Below are 18621 nucleotides of genomic sequence, written 5' to 3'. Positions count from 1 at the left end.
TCTCATTCCTCTTTTCTTTGGCCGATTCGTCTCAATTTAGTGCAAAACAAGAATCAGAAACTCAAATTTGCCTCAAATTTCTATCTACGTATATATTTGCTATTTTTTTGACATTTCAGTTCCTGCTTTAAGTTGGATATTCACAGCTGAAAATGTCATGTAAAATTATATACTGTTATATTCTCAGTGAAAGAAATTCATTCAATGTTCGTCAACACATCACATAACATCGCGTATCACAGTTAGATTGGATTTTCTTCGAAGGACTCAATAAATTATTGCAGCACAGAAAACACATTTAAAACTGACACCGCCAATGGTTTCACTGGAGCTGACAGTCTCCTAGGATTTACTGCCATTCTTCAAAGCTGGGGCCTCTTCCTGTTATCAGGTCTGGGTTTGAGCCTCCACTTGAGTCTGGTCCGGCTTCTTCACCAGAACCTGTGGCGGCGCTTGTTGGTTCTTGGACGACTCACACGGTCTCTGCTGTGTTTTGCTTTGCCAGTTTGTTTCCGTTTGCGTGTGCGTCTCCAGCGTCTGCTCCTTCCTCTGCTTGGTTGGGGTGGAGACGCAGTTGCATTTATTGCACAGGTCCCTCATGTCCAACAGTCCCTGCACCAAACACTTGACAAACTCTGCTGAGCATGTCTGTGGGCTCTCGCGGAAACTGGACACTGAGAAGATGATGTGGTCTGACTGAGGATTGTAGCACACTCCATATCCGTTTGGGACCACGGGTCCGTAGCAGCAGAACATCTCTACAGTAGTCGGGACCTGAGGGAAGAAAGAAGGCTTCAGTGATGTTTTTATATCTTTACCTCCACCATTGAGGTTAGATTTAATTTGCATTTTTTGCAGGATGTCACAAAAACTGCTGAACGGATTACTTGATAACTTAATGGAAGGACGTACAGTAGTATGGGTCATGGAAGGACCCAATAAATATTGGTTCAGATCCAGAATTTTTTCTTTAACATTGCAAGATATTGTATTTTCCCTCATTTTTGTGAATTTCCTAAGAAATAATCTGTGAAATGCTGATATCTATAAACATTATTTTAGGGGTTTTATCTTTATATATTTACATGCAATTACAAATAAAGTGGCCAATCAAGTTCTGCTGCAGTTGGAGATGTTTGTGTGTCATTTTCTCTCAGTAAGAGAAGCTAAAATAAAGTGGAAACAGGTCAGGTATGTAGTACTGTGTTGCTCTCTAACTCTGCTACTCCAGCAATTTTGTGCTGAACTTACATAGAATTGGGCCTCTCACCAAAAAAAAGAAAATAATTGAGATGGTTGATGCTGAGATATCCCGAGTTTTCATCTCTACTATTGGTCAAGCTCCAAAAATTCTTGATCCTACACTTTCCATAGTGCAACTCACTAGCATCTTTTATTAATACCCACTTAATTTGCCAGTACACACCATCCCACGTCAGTTTGTACTTCAGAAAGCTCCTCTACAGCCACAGAGGTAAACAGAGCTGTTTTCACAGGTTGAGCTTTACGCCTTGAGACCAGTGAAGTGAACTTCATGTGTAAAACTGGTTTAAAACTGACTTTGATGTTTTGAAATCCAATACCTGACTTGTGGAGAGAATGAACTGGTTACTGATGAGATAGGCTTCGTCTTTAAAAATCTCCGGCTTCTCCATCCTCAGCTCATGTGCAATTTCACGCAGTCCTAGTAGGTGATTGTCTATTGCCAACCCTGTGATAGACTAAAAAAAACCCCACAAGAGTATGTTAGTGAATTTTAATTCATAAGCAAAATTGAAATCCTGTTTTTTTCCCCAGTGGATGAGGTTGGAGAGTAGTTACCCGAATCGTGTAATTTGTCTGTGCAGCTATGGCTCCTCGTAACATCTCCATCTTTTCTGTATCCTGCAGAAGTAAACAACAGAGAATCAATAACAGGCTATTACATTTCCTTTATTTGCAGTATGTATAGTTTTTCATGCTGAGGAACGTCAACACAAAATGAAGTAAAAGATTAAATTTCACTGTTAAAAAGCAAAGACAGCTGATGGTTTCACTACGTAGTTCAAACTGAGCTTTTAGTCTGCAGCAGCAGCAGCCTTCCCTTAACGTGATCCCATTGACTGAAGCATCTACAAAAATTTTGTTTTGGTGCCTGATAATGATGTTAGGAAGTAAAAAATGTCCAATACTGTATATATACATACTAATATATATTTAAAAGAAAATTTAGCAATGATTCCCTAGAAGTTGTTAATAAAACTCTTGTTACAAAAGAAATGTATTTGAGGCTATTGAGGTTATTTTATAGTTTAACCATACAGTTTATTATAAATTAGTGCAAATATAAAGAAAACAACCATATTTATACAACTTACAAATAATATAGAAAATATATAGATTTTTTAACCTTTAATACAAACAAAGATGGCACATTGTTTCTGCTTTTTTATATTCTTTAAAACAAAATGTTCATATCAGCAGACATAGTGGCAGATACCAAAATGTGTGTGGTCGGCTCTTATTGATCAAACGATAATTATTATCTGCCGATTGATTCAGCAACTCTACAGCAGCCGTCAGCTCCGACAACAAACTGACACAGTGAAGCTATATCTTGGGTTTTGTTGAACCAAGCTGCAATGCTAAGATTCAGCTAGCGTCCGCACTAAAACATCTTACGCTTGTGCTCTGCATCCCATCAGTCATTGCTTTGGCGAAGGCCAGGGCTTTGGGAGTGGCTGAGCGGATGTTGTCAACTCTGCCCTGCTGAAAGCGACGTATGGAGGCGCTCTCGTACGTCGACACTGGTCTGCGATGACATCTAGAAAGAGAGAGGGAAAGTCTTGTTGGTTGGACACTCAGTTGATCCATCCGAATCAGTCCTGATTCCAGTTCTGTTTAGCTTTGTCTTACCGGTAGTACGCCAACTGAATCGCCACCTGAATGTAGGCATCTGGGCTTATTTTCTGCTTCTTGATGAACTCTTTCCCGTGTTCCTCGAATTTGTGCACATTCATGTCCAGATTTCTCAACAGCCTGAGAAAAGTAGGACAAACCCTGTGATTTGAAAGCTGTCATGCGTTTGTCTGATTTAACAGAACGTGCAGTAAACACTTTTACCTTTGCAGCTTGTCAGCGGAGGAGGTGAGCAGCTTGTGCACCTCTGGAGTACATTTCCAGCGGAGTCTGCGCGGTGCAGGCAGCTCGCTCACACTCGCAGCTCGGAGCAGCTTGGATGGGCTGCCAATCCTGACATCAGATGGGAATAATGTATAGTTTAGCACTTTATTTAGGTAAGTCTTATCTGGTGTCTTATAGCATATGCCACACACAGACACACACACAAGTATTCAGCGTTTTAAAGATGCAATTGCATTTCATCTCTTACATGTATTTGAGTAGGTACTCTGTGCACTGGACCAGGACGATTCCCTCGAATGGTGAGTGCTCACACACGACTCCACAGCAGCCGTCAGCTCCTACAACAAACTGACACGTGACGCTTTCTTCAGTTTTGTTGAACCAAACTGCAATGCTTAGATTCAGCTCATTTGTGGTTGTAGTCATATTAATATTCCCTCATATACATTTCAAATACAAATTATCTAGAGAGGAGGCCTCCAACTCTTTATATATTTGATATTAATTCAAGTAGTTCATTCAAGGAATCTGAATTCTTCATCAAAACATCTTCCATCAAAGTCATGTTTGTGATCCACGGGGAATGTCAACTCTCCACCAGAGCTCATTAAATGTAGAATCCTAATTGGCCTTGGGATCTGCTAATGACATCCTCTGACACTTTGAGAGATGAATTTGTTCATCAGTTTTGTCTGTCATTTTTCCAGAAATTTGCTCGGCCGTGGAGCGTCCACCACTCAGCCATTTTATCCTGATTTCGTTCTTTCTTTTTTTCAAATTAACATTCTTCAACCAGTTCTCAAAGACAAATCAGAGCACACAGGTTAAAGAGACAGAAACTCAAGACGCCTGACCGGACAATGGTGCTCACTGACCTGCATTGGTTTGTCGTACCAGCGGTTGCCACCATTCTTGGCCACGCCTCCTCCGTGCAGCATCCACATGGCACGTGTGGTGTCGCTCAGCTCGGGGCCGCTGGCGTCGTCCAGACAAAGCAAACACAGGCAACGCTCGATCATGTCCAGAGAATCCCTGTTTGTTGACTCTAGAGCGTAACAAGTTTTGGAAAAAAAGTGTATTTGGGAACAAATCTGGTAACAGAAAATGTAGGATCTCCATTCGGAATGTACCTCTCATTAACACTCTGCGAGATTCTGCCCACTCTGTGCGTCCATCTGAGGTGAGGAGACCGATGGGTGGGAGCTGCTCCTCTCCACTGTCGGCCATCTTGACAATTTTGTCCAGCTGGGTCAACAGATCTCTTTCATTCAGGCGGCGGAAGTTGATCACCACATCCAGGACGAAGAACTGGACACAGGTTTAGATCAGACACAAAATGTCTCTGTGCACCGGTGTCTCATGTGTTTCTTTAATATTTAATCTATGCTTTGGGCAGGACCGGTAACTCCAAATTACAAGATTGGTCTTAATTTTAGAGCAAAAAACGTATCTCAATTATAAGAATCTTCTCAATCTGATGGGGCAAGAAGCACAAATGATCAATGACATGCAGCCAGATTATCTAAAGCACCAGTAGATAAAGTGAAGACACGTGAAATAATAATCCTTGCAGAAATGGCACCTTGATGTGTTTCCAATACCAGCAATAAACATGATGAGTGCAGCATGATAATTACATGCACTAAAGGCAAATATGTCTAATTTGTATTATTTGATGTGCTGGAATGCTGAGGCTGAGGATGGATGGGTTAATGTGGACTTGTTGACTCAGTCTTTACCCCCACTTCTAAATTCATGCGGTTGCCTCGTCCCAAAACACTCGGTGGGAAGTGACAGAAGAAAAAAGGCTGACGCAAGCAACTTAATTAAAGATTAACTATATCTAGATGCATCTGAGGTTGACCTTTTTGTCTTTATATTTACAAAATATTGCAATTAAGATTGCTGACAATGTTGATGCATTATTTTTTTAACGTTGACAGAGCTGAGGTACAAATGTCAAGCATGTAATAGATAATAACTCAATAGAGAAGACCTGCAGCCCAGAGGTCTTGTAATTACTTTGTTGGAGATAGGTTGTTGCACTGTGCCTGCAGAGCCTGTTTACTGTACCATCGCACACAAGTGAGTGACACAGATGTAGAGTCTAATTACCAGACACGACAGCAGGGCTGTTTTCATGTGGGTGTGTGTGTGTAATTGTCCTGGAGTGACAACAGCCACAGAGGTGGACAGGTTTTGTCGCCATGTTGTGTTTTGTCAGAACCGTGCAAGATACAGTCATGAAACTTTACCAGTGTGTAGTTGAGATGCAAATAAAAGCTGCGATCAAAGATGGGTATGGTCCAACCCCAGACTGAATATAGATGGACAACATGTCTCCACCTCCTCAGGCTATCTGAAAATGAAGCTAAAATATCCTGGATACACACTATGCCATCTTTGGCATTACGAGGCAGAGGCGGAAGTCTGCACTACTCAAGGGTCGAAACATCAACATGTTGCCAGACATTGCATCTGGTATGAGCCCATCGCCAGATTTCATATTATTTGCAAATAAGTCTGTTGGGAGGTGAACAGTTTTAAGTTGTCTAATAAGAATAAAGGTTCAGTCTTTATCTTCCCAAATCTTGAGCTTCTGGTGAAGACTGAACAAGATGTGGTTGAAATCTATTAAAGGACTTATTTGTGGACCTTGAATTCATCCTATGTTGAGCAACACAGATGAGAAGTCCTGACATTGCTGAGCTCACATGCAAATTGATCCAAGCACCTCCAATGATCGACTTTTACTGTGTGATGTGGTTGAAAAGTCTAGTAAAAGGAACTTGTGTTTTGATCGTTTTGTCAAATTCAGGATTTGCTTTTTCACTTTGTCTGACCTGTTTTTTACAAGCCACAATGACGTGTTCAGGTTCTGGCATCACGCAGCTTTCCTGGGCCACTAGTGTGTCCCTCTCAGGTCCCGGTAGGCGGTAGGAAGTAAAGAGGCGATAGTACTGCTCCATACACATTGGGGTTCCAGCCAGCTGGCCCCGGGCGTAGTCCACAGGCAGGGCACGTCTACACACACACACACACACACACAGCTGTTACACCTATTTTCACAATCATACTGTCAACTATTTGTTCTCTGGCTGTGCTGTGTGTTAAACTTACGCATCTAGAAGCGTTTTGTATTCCAAAACACCCGAAAGTAAGTGTGCGGCAAACCTAGGAAAGAAAACATTGTTTTGTTAAATACATGACAACAGACACACTACCCATACAGTACTTGATCACTCCTCCTCGTGGCGTTCCATTCTCAGTATTTTACCTATAATTCTTCATTTACTGTTTAGCTGTGTCAACATTATAATTCTTTAGGTAGATCCTGTGTTTAAGGAGCCAGATCGATACCATGTTAACCAAACGACAGACGCTGTCTATTGGCGTTGCCACCAGCAGCCAGGCCTGACCTCAGCCCTGAGGACGCTCTGGGTAATGACCCCATCTGTCAATGTGTGGCAAGGAAGTGTTGAGTTTTTCTATAATCGATCAGAGCCGTTGTCCGGGTCATTTGTACAGTTCACTTTCATTTCTCAAGTCTTTATGCTGTAATAAACAATCATTACCTATAAAGGTATTTTTACAGTGCGGTGCAGTTGCTGCATTTTCTTTTACAGAGTCGGTTTTGGGTTAAAAAAACACTTCTTCCATGACAATATATTCACACTGGTTTTTTTTCTCCAGACTGCTTCGTCTCGGCTGTGCTGTGTGTCATACCTCAAAGAGTCGATGGGAGCCTTGAAGTTCTGCAGGGGGAAGACCATAGCAGGGCTGGAGTTGACGGGCAGAGCCATTCTGTTGTTCAGGTACATGTCACTCAGCCAGAAGTCGTACACCTAAACAAAAGGAATCACCTGAAGGTAAGATCTCAGAGGAATAGTGATCCGAAGGTGAGTAAACAGGAAGCTGTACATCAGTACTGCTATTGTTGAAAATACCTTGTTTTGCACAAGTCATTACTCTGTGAGTCATGGTCCTTTTTATTTATTTACCCAGTTGGCCTCTTTTAACCTCCTCTCCTCCAGTTTGCTCTGCAGTAGGTCTCCCACTCCTCCAGGGGCCCCAAACTCCTTCACTGTGTCCTTGGTCTTATTAAACTGCTCCTCTGTGAGCAGGTGCTTCATGCAGCTCAGATACGTGTCCAGCGTGTCTTTCAGGGGGGGGAGCGGCAGCTTCGGCAGGCCCTGGACAGAGTGCAGGATGAAGCCCCCACCCAAAATCCAATTCTCATCATACGTTCTTTCTTATTAAATCTAAATGTGTGGCTTCAGATCAACTTTAAGGGACTGAGTGTCCTCTGACACATGCATCACATCACTTTACAGAGACAATAAACACTATAAATAATATAACTTTGGAACCAAGAAACTGAGAGAAAACACTTTGACTCAAAACAAGAGATAAGTTAATTAAAATAACACAATATAGTTATTATTCTTTTAGGATTCCTCCTTAGCTGTTATCATGTATTCATCTAATTATACTTTAACTTTCAATACCTTTTTTTATTTTTTACATTTCTATTTTTTTTATTGAAAAACATAACTTCTCTCATGCATGTTCCTTTCAAGTACATTGTAAATGCATACAAGTCACATATAAGATATTTACATCGTCTCCCCCGGAATCTTTGGAGGGCTCTCGGTCCAGAACTGGCATGTTGACGGTGAGGAGCGGCAGCAGGTTGATTCACGACAGAGACTCTATGTCCACAAATAATTAAAATCAGTGTGAAGTTCTGACACGTGTATGCATCAGACACATGTGACCGTCTGAGCTGCAGCTGCATTTAAACATCTCATCTCTAGCTGAAATATTTAAGACAAATAGTAAACGTTGAAATAAAAAATGTGCCACTTTTCTGAATAAAAAGTGCAAGAATGGGCACTTTTTACGCATTTAACAGCATGATGATCCGTGATGTTGTCATGCTACCAGAATAATACCAATATACTAAACTAACCTAATTCAAAATGATCAGACACTTAAAAGACAACATTTTACTCACCAGCCTGAAAATCCGTCATTCCCACTCGTCAGGAAAAATCCGCTTTGTCCATCTTGACTTTTAAATCTTAACTAATTCTTCGGTCCTATATAATTTTAAAGCATCTTTAATATTCCCAGCATGGCAAGTGTGTAAGTCCCTCGCTGGATGAGGGGAGATGCTGAGAGGGTACCGCACCCCCCTGCACGGCTGCCAGGCTCCTCCCAGAAGTCCTGCCATTCGTCGAGAAGTTTATTTGGCGCTTCACATCCTCACTGCACCTTATTTAGACGCCGGCTCTTACGCACCGGCTGCGCACACGCTGCTGTGGTGCTGAGGAACAGATCGTGGATGTGGCCTAGACCTCTTCCTTTTGGCTTTTCTATAACTTAGGCACTTTTCATGGGACAGCCGGGCAACATTTGTTGTTTCCACCTCTCTGCATCTGACTGATTTAATCGGCGCTGTGTGTTTCATATTAAATGCAAAGTGTGCGCGTTTTGGAGAAGCTGCGGATGCGTTAAGAAACCATTTGTTTGCGCACAGTCTCAAACTCAGAATGCCGTGATATTATTATTACACTCTATTCTGGTCAAACCTTTTTTATTCAGATAAATTACCTTTCACAAAAGATTCACAAAACTACCTTTTAATATAGGCATTCGTTAACATGAATTTATTTAAATCTTGAGATATGCCTGGTGAAAAACAAATCCTCGTATTATAAATGAAACCATAAAATATGAACAATTTTATTGTAGCTATATTTTTGTCAGTGTGGAATATTACACCTGTAGACGAAAATAAAACTGTTATAATGTAGAAATAAATAAATTTATTGCCTAAATGAAAGATTCACATGAACTTCAACATTCACATAATACTGATTTAATTATGTACATGAATATACACGTATGTACAGTCTTGGGTCATACAGTGAGGCTTTGCATTCCAGAAGTACATCATCCAAAAAATAAAACATCAAGACGCAGATTTCAGCTAATTTCCATCTGGTTTAACTTCCTCTAAAACAGTTTAGAGTCACACGCGGTATTGCATATTGAGTTTAGCAGCACAACTCTGGCGAAAAGAAAATACAGGTTACATTAGAAGACGCAAACAGTACATTATAATTGTTTTTTTTTTGTTAAAATACATTTACACATAGTCCCTGAATACGAGTCGGCTTCTGATACAGTGGTAAATAGTGTTAATTCATGAATAGACATTTAATCTCAACACATCTTTCACAATACACTCTCACTTGAAGATGAACACACGCCAACGAGCGCCTGTCTACTGCAGAAAGCTTGAAGCTACTTGATTTGACAATATACCCGCAGGGACTGTCACCCAAAGACAGTAAATAATTGATGTCGTTACACAATCCTGATCGTGTTATGCAATTGATCAGACGGGATGCACACAACTCTACATGGGCACTTTGAGAGTTTTACACTCGGTTAAAGGTCCTTTTACGCATACTCTCCTCCCGAAGATTCCTCCTCTGAATACGACCGTTGCGCGAAGGTTTCAACACCATTCTCGTCGAGGGTTGTACACAAACCCTTCCTCTTCTTCTCCCGCTGCTCCATCTTAATTGTGTCGTACAGTCCGGTCGGGCCGTCCTCTAGGAGCATGTTTCTCTCGGAGTGCGAAGTCTTCATCTGCATCACGTTCTTCAACAGGAGGAGCGCCGGTGCGTAAAGCATATTGGCGAGGCCCATGCCCAAGTTGAGCTGAACGAAGCCCAGGTCGTGCACTATCTGTCCGGCCACCACGGGCCCCAGCGCGTAGGCCACACAGTAGGAGATGTCTGCGATGGCGTACACGCTCCCATACACCGACACGTGTCGCACATCCACCAGGAAACCCAGTGTGGGCAGGAGCGCCGTGTCCACGAAGGCGATGCCGAAGCAGATTCCGCACAGCGGGATCATGAGCTGTCCAAAGTTTTTACAGGCTGGCACCGTGCAGGAGCTGGCGCCTATGAACACCATACCTATAGCCCCATAAAACCACTGGAGATGAGGGTACTTGGCTGCTAGTTTGACAGTGAGATATACACCTAAAACATGAGGGAAGAATGCAGGGAACCATGTCATGCCGATCTCCCACTGGCTGGAATGCATGTTTTCCTCCATCCAGTTGGCGATGGTGGGCTCAAGGAAGGCGAGAGGGATGTTACAAATAGTCAGAGCACCAGCCACTACAGCTATATATGGGTCAATCATCAGTTTATATATGGGAGTTCCCACTGGCATGTTTTCTCTCTCTCGGTTTGAGAAGGGTTTCAGCACAATCAGCACCAACAGGCCATCTATGAGGCAAATGCAGGCCAGGATCATGAAGGGCACCCGCCTCCCTGCGAACTGATAGAGCACCCCTCCAAAGGGGGGCGCCACGAGACTCCCAAAAGAGATGAAGGCCAAGGCGATACCCAGCGCTTTGCTCCTCGCCTTCTCCTCCGTGTACTTGTCTGCGATGAGGGCGATGCCTGCAGTGTCCGCGAAAGCCGAGCCGAGGCCCTGCATGCTGCGCGCCAGGAACAGGGTCGCGTAATTGTCGGCGAAGGCAAATGTGACAGTGGAGAGGAACATGACAGTTAGTCCGATGAAGAGCGGGATATCATACCCGACCCTGTCGATGAAGGTGCCACTGAGCGGGTTCACCAGGAGCTGCAGGATGGCCTTGGAGGCGAACAGAACCCCGATCTGGAGGTCGAAGTTCCCTTTAGGGGCTCTATGGATGGTGCTGTTGGTGGAGTTGATGTACACAACTGCGTCTTGGGCTCGATCCGCTGCCTTCTGAAGGCCTTCCAGGTAATCGGGTATAATTGGCACAATCACCATGTAAAGCATGTTGTCTAACAATAGTGCTGTACAGACTATTACGAGAATAATCCGCTTCTGCCGCTCTGGGTCTTGGATTACAGTGTTGCCCAGTTGTTTAGTTCTTTCACCCATCTGGGAGAGTTTGGAGGCGGCAGTTTGTGCCAAACTGGCGCCGTGTCCCTGTGGTGTCTCTTCCGGCTCCATGGCTCTCTCCTTCTCTGGCTCAAGTCTTGTCTGTTAAGAGATAAAAAAAAAAAATCGTCTGGTTGATTTGTCTATAAATTTACGCACGGTTGGCACATTGGTCCCGTCTTTATTTCCTCCCTTTTCTTCTCCGGCACCGGGAGCCCGACTAATGAGCTAGATAACTTTCTTCTGCTTTACCTCTTCTCTGTCCCCTGCGCCGTCCGTCATCGCACACGCATTTCCACTCTTGTGACTTGGACACGTTGTATCCCCAGTTGCTTCATTGTCTCATTTCGCGTCCTTCAGGCGAAGTGCCGGTCTCGAACAGCGCTCACAGTTGGGGGGGATTCACCTGCAGCTCCCTGTGCCAACCCGCTCCTTGTTGTAGGTCCGTGTTCGCTGCGCCCCTCCGGCTCCCAAACGCTCCCATGCAGCTGTCTCCAGTCACCCGTTACGCAGAGAGCCAAGTCATCATTTCACATCAACCGGACTGCTTTTTGACGGCATTAGCAGGGATACACTCTGCAGTTTGTTGACTCCCATAGGTGCCCCCTCCCTCCTCCCTCCTCTCCTCTCCTCGCCGATGGCTGTGACGCACGGTCCTGCTGCTCTCCAGCAGATCTTTTATGCTAATTAAATACAAACTCCCGAGTGCCCGCCGCTGCCCAGTCACTTGCTTCAGAGCAGAGACCATGGTGCGTGCTCCACTTTCTGTTTTACTTGATCTTCTCAATTTCATAGCACAGTTATCAACAGTTTGGCTTCTGCAGTTTTTAAGCCGGAACTCAGTGGCAACACTCCTGCAAAGAAATACTAATACGAATTGTGAAAAAAACTGTTAAGATTCAGCACCACATTCCCGCGGACAGCTCCACGGAGCACGTCACTAAAAGCAGAATTTGTTCCCTCCACAAATAAAACTGGTAAAAAAAAGTAACAAAGTAAAAGTAACAGAGAGGAGAACAAACTCTGAATGTCTGATCCAGGAAGGTTGACCCTGTTCTCTCACCTCCATGTCTGACTGTGTAACTGTGGCTGAAAGATCAAACATCCTAACACTGCTTCTGTGCTTCTACACGATGTCAGAGGCAGATCCTCAAAATCATTGAAACATCTGAGAAAAATAGGAAACAACTCATAAGAACTCACTCGTGCGAGACTCGTTCTCATCTAAAATTGTAATTCATTGTCTACCTTTACTTTGCCTTCAAATTTTTTTATTTTGCACAAAATGTATTCCATTTAGGTTTGTCGTTTCCTGTCTTTCTTCACTTAGTTAGAAAGAAAATAAATTCAGAGTTGAAAAGAACATCACACATGTTAAGACATATGTTTTTGCGGTTTAATCTGCGAAATTCCTCCTCCTATATTTTAAGAAAACTTGATGTGATCCCATTAGTGCCACTTCAAATCTGCATGACGCGAGACAACTGGAGGTTCAAATAAATGTAGCTGCACACTGCCATCTACCGGCGTAGAAAATGTATAGCAGTTGTCACTGTCATTTATTTTACGCTACAACGTTTAAGTAATGGAGCTAAATCATTACATTTCAAACGGTAATCTACCTCTGTTTCTATTTGTTTTTAGCATGACAGTGAATTTAGATCTCTCTCTCTGGGTTGTTTCTAGATGATTACACCGGTTAGAATTATATTTAAATCGGGAGAATTGAATTAGAAATAGTTTTGAGTCATTTTTAGTGTGTATGTGTTTGTGTTGTTATCCGTTTGCGGTTTAGATTCATCGTATTTGTTTTCAGGATGAATACATTTTTCATAGTGGCGCTTGAATCGTCAGGTTTTGCAGTCCACCGATCTGCAATATGAGATAGAGCAGTATGGCCACCTAGTGGAGGAAGGGTGCAATTGGTTCAGGAATATTTGAAAGATTCCCTCCAAATATTTTGTTGTACAACTAAATATAAATTCCAGCTTCTGGTTTCTTTTAACCAAACAGATAAACAGATAAAACAAGTAACAGTGATTAAGGTGAAGAGTTTGCCTGTCTGTGAATGGAATCCTGTTTTCAGTCATTCATTCACCAGTCATTTTGCTTCACAATTTCATTCAAACCATTTTCCTGTGGTTTTAGTGTCACATCTCCTCGCTCAGCCAGTAGATGTCCTCAGATCCTTAAACATGTCCAGTAAATATCAGCTGTAGGATTTCAGACTGTATAATTTTATTCTGTAATGATGTCCTCCTCACTGTCACCACTCTGTATCAGAACTGTTAGATAAAGATACAAATATATTCAGTTATTATTCATATACAGTTATTAAACTGAAACAAGGAGAGTGAGGTTTGTATTTGACTAAAATACTATTCATTTTGACTAAAGGCCTTCCTCAGAGAGCAAGAGGTTTCTGATAGCAAGTCACTTACACAAAACAAACTTATTAAAATACAATTTATTCTTTATTCATTATACGTAAAATAATCCTACCACTATAAAAGCACCATTATGTCTCACCATTACGTTTCTCATTACGTCTTTCACTATGTCGTTTGTTTGTTTGTTTGTGTGTTTGTTTGTTCGAACCAAACTTGGTTTAGAGATTGGGCACTGGTAGAACCCAGACTACATCCTTTCTCCTTTTACTTTTCTATTACAGGAATTGCACAAACACTTGCAATGTTAAACTTTGTCACATGATCTCTACTGAGTTTCAATCTATCAATCAAACTATTTGTTGAGACAACTACACCCCAAAGCAATCAATTATAGAAAAGACAACAACAAAAGAAAGTTAAGATGACAGGTTATATATAACCAATACTAAAAATGATCTAAACTGTGCCACTGTGTTCAAATAAGACTTAATTGTCATGCTGCCATTGGGGCCTATTGAGACAAAATGCAAAAACAAACAATAGCCATGAAAAGCATAGAAAATAAATACAATATTTCCAATATCAAGCCTTTCTGAGAGTTCTGAAAAGTCATGTGCATGTATTTTTGTCAGATTCTTATAACCCTGCTTTAACATTTAGTCCTCAGTTGAATACAATCAGCTTTACTTTAAACCACCAAACTGAATCCAGCATGTAGTATCACCCCAGAGATTTGGTTTGACGTAGATGGGTTAAGTCAAGGCAAGAAAAAAAAAAGTATGGAATGGAAACAGAAAGGGGGCTCAAATATTTCCAGTTTTATTTTTAGACGACCTGTTACGTCATATCGGTGAGAGAACAGCTTTGATAATCACATTTATTTCCCCCACTGAACACACTGGCACTGCAGAGCTTATGCAGCGTCATGGAGGCCGGAACTCTGCAACGGCTTCTGGTTCACCCAAGAGACTGCTGGGCTCAATCTCTCTCTCCCAAACAGACACACACAAACACACACGCACACACACACACACACACACACACACACACACACACACACACACACACACAGACACACACACAGACACACACAAGCACACACGCACACACACAGGAAGAGGAGATAAACAAACACAAGCAGTCTGTGTAAACACATTTCAATTTTGGTCAACTTTGTCATTCTGTTTTTAGCTCGGTGTCCTCTTGAGCATTGTCAAAGGGCGGAGTCGCCTCTGCCCTCATAACTGGATTGGCTGTGTTAGGGGATCAACATGTTTGTGCTGTTCTCCCTGGGATTCTGCTCTGATCTGATTTGGAACTAGCTCGGGAGATTCAAGATCACCACGTAATCTTGAACGCTTGCCAAAGTATTAATTTGTAGCGGTCGTACAAAATCCCAAGCCCCTGCAGCAAAAATGCACTCGGCCTAAACATCAGAAAATAACCCTGACGCACTTGAATGATTACAATGTTAGGTTCTTTTTTAGTATATAGTGAAATATGTAAACGGATTTAAGAGATTTAAAATTATAGATGGACTTAACATCCATAAATCCAGTTGCTTGCTGCAGTAAAGAGACGGACGTGTTTTTAAACTCAAACTCCGCCTATTATGACTATCAAAGTTCACATGCTTTGCATTCCAGCTATAATCTACTGTGGTTTGAGATTCCTTCATTAAACCCAACAATATCACTGTGGCACAACACTTAGACACAAGTCTTGCATTTAAGTTTTTCATCAGTACAAGTGAACAAATGCCAACAGTGCAGTCAATTTGAACAGATGGAGGTTTTCTGAGGAGGCCAAGGAAGGAAAGTTGGAAGGAATGCAGGAAAGGAAGGAAGAGGAGAGGGGAAAAGTACAAAGCACTGAACTTGTAGAGGAGAGTGGAATTTAGCTCATGCATCATCAGTGATATTTCACGCTTTAAAATCACTTGAAACGAAATGTGAATAACACCAGGAATGTCATGAGAGACATTGAGAGGGGAAGAAGGGAAAGAAGGATGAGCAGAAAAAATGAAAGAGAGAAGGAAAGTCTTAAAGAATGAAATGGCTTCTTTTCTCCAAGGGGCGTCTGAAAAGTTAACATTTTGGACATGCAAGAATTTCAGGCATGTTAGGAAGGAAAAAATCTGATAAAAGTCTGCACATTGAGATTATCTGATGTTCTGATCTGATTTGTCTGACATCACAAAGTAGAACAAATATTATATTGATAAAATCGTCACTCTGGTGGTTTGATCTCAGATAAAGAAAAGATAGATGTCATCACCCTGAAGGAAATTTGGACACACACAGTATCTGCTCTAATACACCATCTATTGCCTACATACAAATGCACACATAGCACTTTGTCAACCAACACATTGCACACTGCCCAATATGTGGCCTTACCTGTTCAAGTGAGTAGTCAAAAATGAAATCTGCATGATTCAATCTCAAAATGAACCAATCAGAAAAGTAAAATGTGGACTGTGTAGGCTACGCCATTCAAGGGCAGGGCATTTACATATTTTAATGAGTGCTGTGTGAATTCTGCATTTAAATAAAATAAGACATTTTGATTGATGGCTAAATCCCTAAAACTGAATGGATTAAAAACATTCTCTCCATGTGTGAAATCCGATTATTCAATCAAAGCGTAGTGTAGCTGACTGAGTATTAGTAATTGACTTGCAGGATTGCATGTGCATGTACCGTCCCTGCACAAACCATGTGTCAAGATGTGTCACCTTTCGTTTCAGTGAACCAGCACCAGAAAGATGTCATGATCCAAGTTTTGGAAAACGAAAGACATTGAATTCCACTTGTTTGTATGGAACATATTCGATGCTATGAAATGATCTTGAATTGATGATCATAACATAGTGGCGTTCATGCCAGTACAAGATGATCTGCCTTTATTTCTGTGTGTGTGTGTGTGTGTGTGTGTGTGTGTGTGTGTGTGTGTGTGTGTGTGTGTGTGTGTGTGTGTGTGTGTGTGTGTGTGTGTGTGTGTGTGTGTGTGTGTGTGTGTGTGTGTGTGTGTGTGTGTGTGTGTGTGTGTGTGTGTGTGTGTGTGTGTGTGTGTGTGTGTGTGTGTGTGTGTGTGTGTGTGTGTGTGTGTGTAAGTCAGGGTGTGTGTGTAAGTCAGGGTGTGGACAGTGTGAAGCGGTCACAATACTGTCCACCCTATACTGATAAAAATGAACGGTTTAATCAATTAAAACAGAGCAGTGACGCACAGCTCCACTTTAATCCAGATTACACAGAAACATTAATCCTGTAAAAATACAGTTTCTTTAAAAAAGATGTGCTTTTTTCCTCGTAGTGTTAGGTGTGCACTTGATTTTTGTCTCAAGATTGAACATGTGTAAAATATTGTGACATGTCCATTAGTAATTGTGCAAAAAAACAGTGTGATCTGTGGGGGTCAATGAATTGATTGGAAAAGCAGCTGGGTGCAGCATGAAAGCTGATTGACCTGTGGCTGCTCAACAAGAGTGTGTGCGTTGGTGCGTGCGTGTGTGTGCGTGCGTGTGTGTGCGTGCGTGTGTGTGTGCGTGCGTGTGTGTGTGTGTGTGTGTGCGTGCGTGCGTGCGTGTGTGTGCGTGCGTGCGTGTGTGTGTGTGTGTGTGTGTGTGTGTGTGTGAGCGTGTGCGCGTGTGGGTGCGTGTATATGTAGTCTTATGGCGTTGGTGGGGTTACATAATCGGCATCACAGCTGACAGTGAAGATCACTGATGAAGCAGAGGAACGTGTGGTGGACCTGAGGCAGATCACTGACATTACACCTCCATTTTTGTGCTCAGCTGAGTGTGAGGTCGATCACGAGGCACTGAAATCACCATCTGATTCTGCCAAGGAGGGAAGAGTAGGAAGTGACACTAATTTGTCAAAGTTCTATGCTCATGCAGGTCGGGCAGACTGTTCACTACACCCTTCAGCAGAGGGGTTCTGTAAACAAGAAGGATTTAGACTTAGGCTGCTCGGGGGGAAAAGGGCACAGCTCAACATGTTTTTCATTATCTGTGACTTTGGGCCTTAGCGGTACATGTTTTAAGATGCACCATACATTTCTTAGCTCCAAGTAACAGAGAGTTGTGACCTCATAATAAAGACAGTTAACATTACAGAGAGAAACAGGAATTCATTTTAAGCCATGATCAAAAAGATGCAGAAATAATGCAAGAAATCATGTTTCATAAGCCTGAGCTGCAGCCCAGTCTCACAGAGCTATGAGCACGGCTGCAGACTCCTGTATCATAGATAGACAGAATGACCACTCTCCAGTTTCCAACATTAATATTGTTATTGGGAATTGTGTGTTTAACAAACATAATTCCCCTGGTCTGCAGAGAGACTGTGTTTTCTTCTACGTTGATTAGTTAGGAGGGATACGCATAGTTTACTCAACGAATTTCAGGGAAATGTTTTGCAGGGGTGGAGCATGACCCAAGAAATAACTAATTCAATGTTAGTGTGGTTTCAAATCAGAAGGCAGCTTCAGTAAGTCTTTTTGACTTTATTTAACCTTGATTTTTTTATGGATTTTTGAAGAAATCAGCCATGTTTAGGTGTTAGTGTGTGCAATTTGGTGCAGAGCCTTATAAAATTCTGGATCTAGTGAAATTAAAAGTGATTTCATTAGGGGACTGTTGGGCCTTGGCAGACTTATGAAGTCTACTGTGTGCCATTCTAGCTCATTTACTGTGTGTGTTTGATGAACACATCATTTGTGCCCATTAACACATTTTCAAAACTCCAATCTTTACTATTGGCCAAGACAAAAAAAACCTAGTGCGTCATATTCACAACGAAACCTTGTTTATATTTAGTATAACATCCTCTTAATCCACTGACTGCAGACTTGATAGTGCAGGGAACCCTTAAGTACCTGAATATGTTTGATTGTAGGAGAGTGAAAGCTGATTAAATTAATAATAAAAATAACTGTGGTCTCTGACCTAAATCTTTAGCCAATTTGGCTAGTGATTAATTAGATACATTAATAAATAGGATGATAATAAACTGAACATAGAAAACAAACCTACCACAAACCAAGCAAGTCACCAACCAACCAACCCACCCACCCACCCACCCACCCACCCACCAACCAACCAACCAACCAACTAACTAACCAACACACCAACCCAAACACC

General features: G+C 42.1%; 2 protein-coding genes across 2 annotated transcripts; both read right to left on the bottom strand.

Moving 5' to 3' along the window:
• Positions 1-387: 387 nt before the first annotated feature.
• Positions 388-7791, bottom strand: chata (choline O-acetyltransferase a). Its single transcript, XM_061086800.1, has 14 exons — positions 7744-7791; positions 7125-7316; positions 6850-6968; positions 6244-6297; positions 5967-6147; positions 4254-4431; positions 3999-4168; positions 3371-3471; positions 3103-3231; positions 2896-3018; positions 2662-2803; positions 1822-1884; positions 1584-1721; positions 388-774 (listed from the first exon to the last, which is right to left on the bottom strand). The coding sequence occupies exons 1-14, from the start codon at positions 7789-7791 to the stop codon at positions 388-390; spliced, it is 2025 nt and encodes a 674-aa protein (XP_060942783.1).
• A 1803-nt stretch (positions 7792-9594) lies between these two features.
• Positions 9595-11157, bottom strand: slc18a3a (solute carrier family 18 member 3a). The gene has a single exon (XM_061086799.1). It carries the CDS (start codon positions 11155-11157, stop codon positions 9595-9597), a length of 1563 nt encoding a protein of 520 aa, XP_060942782.1.
• Positions 11158-18621: the final 7464 nt, after the last annotated feature.

Source organism: Limanda limanda, chromosome 15 (assembly GCF_963576545.1).
Source record: "Limanda limanda chromosome 15, fLimLim1.1, whole genome shotgun sequence".
Lineage (NCBI taxonomy): Eukaryota > Metazoa > Chordata > Actinopteri > Pleuronectiformes > Pleuronectidae > Limanda > Limanda limanda.
The sequence above is the reverse complement of the archived record's forward strand: the minus strand, read 5'-3'. Positions and strand labels throughout refer to the sequence as shown.